This window comes from Perca flavescens, chromosome 19, assembly GCF_004354835.1.
Source record: "Perca flavescens isolate YP-PL-M2 chromosome 19, PFLA_1.0, whole genome shotgun sequence".
Lineage (NCBI taxonomy): Eukaryota > Metazoa > Chordata > Actinopteri > Perciformes > Percidae > Perca > Perca flavescens.
In genome coordinates, this window is record NC_041349.1 from 26368906 (window position 1) to 26376626 (window position 7721).

The 7721-nt window shown below is 40.7% G+C and overlaps 2 protein-coding genes across 2 annotated transcripts; both read right to left on the minus strand.

Annotated features, from left to right (window-relative positions):
* Positions 1 to 473: 473 nt before the first annotated feature.
* On the minus strand, positions 474 to 1387 carry LOC114545438 (T-cell surface glycoprotein CD8 beta chain-like). The gene is made up of 4 exons (XM_028563706.1): positions 1027 to 1387; positions 818 to 928; positions 703 to 737; positions 474 to 596 (listed from the first exon to the last, which is right to left on the minus strand). Exons 1-4 carry the CDS (start codon positions 1385 to 1387, stop codon positions 474 to 476), a joined length of 630 nt encoding a protein of 209 aa, XP_028419507.1.
* A 4760-nt stretch (positions 1388 to 6147) lies between these two features.
* LOC114545439 (T-cell surface glycoprotein CD8 beta chain-like) lies at positions 6148 to 7343 on the minus strand. Its single transcript, XM_028563707.1, has 4 exons — positions 7304 to 7343; positions 6529 to 6879; positions 6323 to 6433; positions 6148 to 6197 (listed from the first exon to the last, which is right to left on the minus strand). Exons 1-4 carry the CDS (start codon positions 7341 to 7343, stop codon positions 6148 to 6150), a joined length of 552 nt encoding a protein of 183 aa, XP_028419508.1.
* Positions 7344 to 7721: the final 378 nt, after the last annotated feature.

Sequence of the window (7721 nt, forward strand, 5' to 3'; positions counted from 1 at the left end):
TGACATATTGATTTGTTCAAAGGATTCAGTTTTAACATGGATGCATTTTATGTATTTCACACACCTGTTTCTTATTCTGTCTACTTGCCAACAGACGGCACTGCAGCATTCACTGTTGCATTTTCAAATTTGGTTTCCACAAAGCTTTGAGTTAACCAACCTCAGACCACACTGCGCTGTCCCTTCCTGTCAGACAAGTGATGCATAGCTCTCTCCCTCCATCTAACTCTCAGTATAAGAGACTCTGGACAGTCTCCTCCATTAAACACCAATCATACTCTTTTGTTCTCAGATTAGGATGGAAACCAAACAAAGTAGAATAAGAATTGAATCTTTATTACAGGATTGTATCTTTTTGTTTTTACAGTGATGATACTTCCTCCAATCTGTCACCCGAACAAAACCTCAACAGCAGATTAACTTGATAAAGAATCAGTTTCACTCTGAGCTGCAGTTCCAGATGTATCCTGAGTCTATCTGGTGGCAGCATATACAACAACGGTCTCCAGCTGGTTCTCTGATTCAGGCCTTCTGCTGCTTCTTGCTTCTGGATGGAAACTGAGCGCTGCATAATTCAGGGCATCAGAGTCCAGGTTCTGAAAAAATGTATGTTTACAGTCAGTTTGTAAGAAAACATAAAATCATTAAATGACTTGTACCAGAGAATCTTAAATAATGTTGATATGGTTAAAATGTGATTACCTCGCTGCGTTGTGGAGTCTGTCCCTCTTTCTGAGCTAAATGACAGAAACATATCATCTCTAAATTGTTCGAACACAAAGTTTTGCATTTACAACTAACATAAAAACACAAGTACCTGTGTGAAGTTTGCTGATTTTGACAATCAGACCAATGACGACTGGAACGAGGAAAAGAATCAGACCAAGGAGGATCACACTGGTTAGGCTCATTATTCCATCAAACACTTCTACAAGAAAGATCATTAAATTAAACTTGTGGTCCATATGTGACAGTAAAAAGTGCTTATAAGCTATTTGTTTCTTCGCAGTTTAAAAATAATCTTACCGTGAACCTTTAGATATGTTGCACTAACAATTACTGAGTAATTATTTGAGGAAAATCCACAGAAATACAGTCCAGAGTCAGATAAATCCACATGGGTGATGTTGAGGAAGAGGGTAGTGGTGTTGGATGTCATGTTAAATTTTCCATTTTGAAATCCATCGTAGAATATAGCATTTGAATCAGAGGTCAGCATAGAGGAGATCCGGCTGATGTTGGGTCTGCTGTCCAGTCTGAACCAGAATATGTGTGTGATAATGCTGCTGAAGTTGGAGCACATCAGTGTGACTTGTTCAGCAGGCTGGACCTCCACAGTGTGGAACTCAGAAACACAGACAGAGATCAAACCTGAAACAAACAACATGCTCATTCCTTCACTTCAACTTGGAATTCAACACAATGCACGCACATTCAATCATTGATGAATCAGTGTGTAAGTTTCAGCTCTGGCAGATTGCTGTACTGAAGGAAAACTAGCAATTGTTGTGTTGAGAACCAAAGTGTACTTACTGAAGGTGCAGAGCAAAGATGTTATCGAGGCGAGCTTCATCTTTGTGTGAACAGTATGTCTGCACCACTTCAACGCCTGGAAGTGAACTGTGCTCCAGTAAGAGAGGTCTCACCGTAAAGAGGGGCGGGCTGCTCTTAGTTTGTCTATCCGGCTGCTCACAGTCACAATAGAAATGCTGTCACCAAAAACCATTGCAAGTTGATAGCTGCAAGGAGAGCAGGAGAAAGTTATTATGTTTTACACTTTGGACTTTGGTCATTTTTGAAGAAGGGTTAAAATTCAGTGTAAGAACTGAACAATGACTTTAAACAAAGGCAGCATCAAAAAGAAAAGTCTTCAGCCTTGATTTAAAAGAAGTGAGAGTTGCAGCGTACCTGCAGATTTCTGGGAGTTTGCTCCAGATATGTGGTGCATACAAACTGAACTCCCCCATGTTTAGTTGTGACTCTGGGGACAGAAAGCACTGTGCAGGCTGGTGGTGGTGTAATGGTGTGGGGGATCCCTTTCTCATACTGAATTGCTTTAATTATTTGTGTCGTTGATTCAACAAGGTGCTGGAAGCATTCTTTAGAAATGTTGGGCCATATTGATAGAATAGGGTCGAATATGGTATTAGTATGGTGTTCCTAATAATCCTTTAGGTGAGTGTATACTATTTTTGTTCTCTTGGAACATTGATGTCTCTGTTGTGTGTGGTTATGATGCAGAGAGCTGAAGGTTAGTCTCGCATTGACCTTCCTCCACAGCGAGGAAGGTTTGGCTAGTCCACATAGCATTCTGGGATGGGAGAGAAACGTGCTCTGATTTATTGGTATTTCTTTAAACCAATCACTATCGTCTAGGGCGGTGCTAAGCACTTGACAGAGCAATGTTGCCTCTGCAAAATAGCCTCGGGAAGGAACTTGTTTTGGTGGAACGTGTACGTTTAAAAGTTGTTTTAGTCGTGCAACAGAAAACTCAGATTGGACAGATAGTCTAGCTAACTGTCTGGATTTACCCTGCAGAGATCTGAGGAGCAGGTAAGAACGCCAACACAAAGAAAGAGGAAGGTAACGGAAAGCCGGCTGAAAAAGAGGGATATCCGGCGGAATTTCCAGCGGCACCTGAACAATCTCGTAAATGAAACTATTATTGACTAAACCGATAAAGACTAGCATCACGTTGACGCTATTGTATAAGAGCGCTCTGGACCAAAAACAGAGAACTTTCAATCTGGGGGAGCAGGGTTTGCATCCTATGGTAAACACAAGAATGTCACCCAGGAAACGTGTGTTTCAATCCAAACCATTTTAGTTTGGGCTCCTAACTAGTCATTTTGGTGCCATTTTGGTGCATGACGCTCACTTTTTAAATTCAACTGTAAAGACCGCTAAACTTAGTCGTCATGTGATTAGCCTAATTTCGTAGGATATCATATGTGCATACGTTTACGTACAATATGATACAAACCCACAGTGGCATGATGGGAAACAACAGGACAGAAACAAATTAGCCAGTATTCACTGCTTCATGTCGGACTTTATTCTCACAGAGATTTGAAGCCTCATGATTTCCTCCTCAGCTGTTTTCAGACCACACGGTGCTGTCTCTTCCTGTCAAACTAGTCACACTCACTCCTCACCATCACTGCTGCACGCACATCTTCATTCTGGCTCCATCACACAAATATCATATTCATGAGAGAAGATTAGAGACAGACTTTGGCTGAAAAGGATAGTGGGACATGGGGGAACAAACAGCAGGTGGGAATACAAGTCAAGCATCTTTCATGAAAACAGAATCACAACAACTCATAGGCGTAATTAACAGGGGGGATTGGGAATAATCAAAACTGGCCAGTGCAACCCCCCCCCACCATAACTTGATGTAGAAAAGGCACACATTGTAGCAGAAAAAGATCACCAGAATGCAGAAAATAATGTGTTTGATGTTCAAATTGTTGAACCCCCCCAATGTTGAACCCAAAGTTATGATGCATGGGATTTCCCTCTTTCTGGTCTACATAACCCTGCCTCTGCTGAATTATTTTTATTATTATTTTTTTTGTCCCCAGTGGGGACAAAATGTAACCCCTCCCCCCTCAAAGTGATCATCTACTTCACCAATAGACCATATATTAGATACCTAAAAAATAAGTATTTTAAACTAAGTAAAGCGCTGTAACATGAACAGTCTAAAGAGCCATAGAATGATTAAAACCTGAGCAGCAGTTGCTGTATTTAGTTGCTACAAAGCTCCGGGACCCCGGCTACCAGTTGTTTAGCCACCAACAGGTGACTGTGAGGCGGGTACAGGCACCGCCAGATGATGCTCCTTTTAGGGGCCGTTGTAGTTAAGTTAAGCCAGAAAAAATTAGCGTCATGCGGTGATGACAGTTAAGTTTAGGAACCAAAACGACTCGTGAAGTTTAGGAAAAAGATGATTGTTTGGATTAAGACATTCCCAATGAATGAACGAGAGTTTCCTGGATGATTGCATTTTGTTTACGCCGTGAAGTGAACTCCACTCTCTGGTTCGAAAGCGCTGTGTTTTATGTTGACACCATGTTGTGCTATTTCATTCTGACATTATTTTATATTGGATATTGAAGTGCATAAAAAGGTGTTTTGGTAACACTGGCCGAGTGGTACTGAAAGGGGGATTTAATTCTTGCATGTTTTGTTTTATTATGCATGATCAAAAACACCCCCCATCTGCTTTTTTCACAAATCTCACCCCGGATGGCGCTATATGGTGTCGTAACTGCTTCACATTGGACACTAAAGTAGTGCAAACATTAAACATCATGGCTATTCTCCAACCATGTTTTCTTTATATCTATGTAGCTACATACTATTATTCCTGGCCAGAACAAATAATAAAACTACTGTAAAATTAAACCCTAAAGAAATACTGAAAGTAAAACTAGCAAACATACTCGTAAAACTAACTTAAACTAAATGAAATCATAAAGCCAAAATTAAAATCAAATAAAGACTAATTTAAAACTATTGTTACCTTGGTGACGACCACTGCTGTGTTAATGTGATTCACCTGTGTGTCTCTGACTCTGCAGGAGCTCGTTAGACTAACCTGGAACAGCTGAATGTTCCCAGTTTATTTAAGCCTGGCTGCAGTGTCTCTCTCTCTGTCTGCTAGTTGTTGTTGCTCCAGTTCTCCCTTCATTTCTGTTGGCTTAGTTTGGTTATGTTGTTTCAGTTTATTGTTATGCTTTGTTTGCACTTTACTCTCACACATCCATCACTCGCTCTCCTATTTATTGTGGCCCAAGAGCCGGGACATAACAATGTTCCAGCATTTAAATGTGCTTTTCGTGTCATTCTGTCTTTTTTTTTTTTTTTTTTTAAAGCAGCATTACTCTTGGTTATTGAAAACAGCGAGTCATTTGGTGTTTGTGGTCATGGCTGAAGACTTCCTGTGATGGAACTCATACAGAACATGTTTGTCACAGCAGGGCGCTGGTTCATTCTATCGCTATTTATATATATATTTATTTATTTATTATACTTTCAGTCTGTACAAATACAGAATCTAATTCTAAATAAAAAAGTAGGTCACTTTGCACGTTTAAAAAAAAAAAAAAAAAAAAAAAAAAAAAAAAGAAGCTTTTCTAGCCTGGCCTCGTTGTTGTTCCTCTCAGGCCATGTCCACACGAACACGGGTATTTTTATAACCGTGACTTTTTTTACGCGGTTCGGCCTTCCGTTCACACGAAAACGCAGTTTCAGGGCACTGTAACCGAACATTTTTGAAAACTCCGGCCAGGGTGAGCATTTTTAGAACCGCCGGTTACAGTGTTGTCGTGTGGACAGTATAACCGGGTTTTTTGCCTTGCGACGTCAGAGTGTGCGCCGTTATCCGCTGTGTTTGACGTCATATTGTGCGCCGCTAACTGCTTTGTTGATGTTTTGTTGACGATTCTTTGCAATAGCGGGTGAGTAGGATGTAACTTTTTTCTAGGCTTCTGATTGGCCAAGGTGACTTTACGATTTGGGTTATATTGCCGCCTGCTGGTGTGGCATGCTCTTGACAGCGCTTGACAGCGTGTTTTTGCGTTTGTGTGGACGGGTTTTTTTTTTTGAGGAGAAAAAACTCGGTTATAAAAATACCCGTGTCCGTGTGGACTAGGCCTCAGATAAAGATCGGAGGCAGACACAATAAGAAAGACAGAGACTTTTTGCTGAGAGAGAAACCGAAAGAAACACAAGGAAGAAAATGCAAACTGACCATGAGTATAGGAACTTTATTTAATAAAAGAATGTTGCCATTGACTCTGGCAGCAGATGAATATGATAAAGCATCAGTTCCACTGAGAGGTGCAGTCCTATTGCTGCTTGTGTCTATCTGCTGGCGCTATAAAGAACCTGAGTCTCCACTTCTCTCTCTGATGCAGGCCTCCTGTTCCTTATTGTGTTTGGAAGGAACCTCAGAGCTGCAGAGTTCAGATCATCAGAGCCCACGTTCTGTAGATCAATACAGTATTTACAGTCACACACGCAGCAACGTTGGTGAGAAGAAACAAAACCATTCGCTCATAAATTACCCAAAGTGATTCAAGCACATTTAAACCACAAAACATAAAAGAAAATGTAACCTTAATCTTTATTCAACATTTAAATGGAATTCACCTCAGTCTGTTGTGGATTCTGTTCTTCATTATCAGCTATAACATACAAAAAAAAAAATACATCTGGTCAATTAATTGATCCTTTTCAAACATTGATGTTAATGCAATTTACCAACCAAAGAGTTCTGGAATAATTCATCATATTGACAGAACTGCTTTACTTGTATGAAGTCTCCTGATTATGACAATCAGACTGATGAGGACTGGAACGAAGAAAACAGTCAAAGCACCGAGGATCACGCTGGTCGGACTCTTTATTCCATCAAACGCTTCTACAAAAAATTAAAATGAAACTTGTGGGTTGAGATCAGTCCATATTTGTTAGTAGAAGTACTGTTTTTTTCACAGTTAAAAAAAATAATCTTACCTTGAACTTTTAGATATGTTGCACTAACAATTACTGGCTTTCCATCTGAGTAAAGTCCACAGAAATACAGTCCAGAGTCAGCTAAATCCACATGGGTGATGTTGAGGAAGAGGGTAGTGGTGTTGGATGTCATGTTAAATTTTCCATTTTGAAATCCATCGTAGAATATAGCATTTGAATCAGAGGTCAGCATAGAGGAGATCCGGCTGATGTTGGGTCTGCTGTCCAGTCTGGTTCTGAACCAGAATATGTGCCTGGTAAAGCTGCTGAAGTTGGAGCACATCAGTGTGACTTGTTCAGCAGGCTGGACCTCCACAGTGTGGAACTCAGAAACACAGACAGAGATCAAACCTGAAACAAACAACATGCAGCACGGTGGCTCAGTGGTTAGCACCTCTGCTTCACAGCAAGAAGGTTCTGGGTTCGAACCCAGGTCATCTGTGTGGAGTTTGCATGTTCTCCCTGCGCTTGCGTGGGTTTCCTCCGGGTGCTCCGGTTTCTTCCCACCATAAAGACATGCATGCAACTAAGACTACAGTTAAAAATTAGGCGACTGGCTAACACTGGCGCATTTACAGAAATGTTGATTAATGTGCATTGTCCTAATATAAATAAATACATCTTCTTCTTCTCATTCCTTCACTTCAACTTGGAATTCAACACAGTGCACACACATTCAATCATTGATGAATCAGTGTGTAAGTTTCAGCTTTGGCAGATTGCTGTACTGAAGGAAAACTAGCAATTGTTGTGTTGTGAACCAAAGTGTACTTACTGAAGGTGCAGAGCAAAGCTGTTATCGAGGCGAGCTTCATCTTTGTGTATGTCTGCACCACTTCAACGCCTGGAAGTGAACTGTGCTCCAGTAAGAGAGGTCTCACCGTAAAGAGGGGCGGGCTGCTCTTAGTTTGTCTATCCGGCTGCTCACAGTCACAATAGAAATGCTGTCACCTAAAACCATTGCAAGTTGATAGCTGCAAAGAGAGCAGGACAAAGTTATTATGTTTTACACTTTGGACAATCCAAAGTAATTTTTGAATAAGAGTTAAAAGTCAGTGTAAGAACTGAACAATGACTTTAAACAAAGGCAGCATCAAAAAGAAAAGTCTTCAGCCTTGATTTAAAAGAAGTGAGAGTTGCAGCGTACCTGCAGATTTCTGGGAGTTTGCTTCAGATATGTGGTGCATACAAAC

Bases quoted from the DNA above. Each gene is read 5' to 3' on its own strand.
- LOC114545439 (XM_028563707.1), bottom strand. From the start codon at position 7,343: ATGAAGCTCGCCTCGATAACAGCTTTGCTCTGCACCTTCA. The intron at 6,434-6,528 runs GTAAGATTATTT...AATTTTTTGTAG, and splicing joins AACATATCTAAAAGTTCAAG to AAGCGTTTGATGGAATAAAG. The intron at 6,198-6,322 runs GTAAAGCAGTTC...TGTATGTTATAG, and splicing joins AATCAGGAGACTTCATACAA to CTGATAATGAAGAACAGAAT.
- LOC114545438 (XM_028563706.1), bottom strand. From the start codon at position 1,387: ATGTTGTTTGTTTCAGGTTTGATCTCTGTCTGTGTTTCTGAGTTCCAC. The intron at 738-817 runs GTACTTGTGTTT...TCTGTCATTTAG, and splicing joins AATCAGCAAACTTCACACAG to CTCAGAAAGAGGGACAGACT. The intron at 597-702 runs GTAATCACATTT...ACATTTTTTCAG, and splicing joins AGACTCCACAACGCAGCGAG to AACCTGGACTCTGATGCCCT.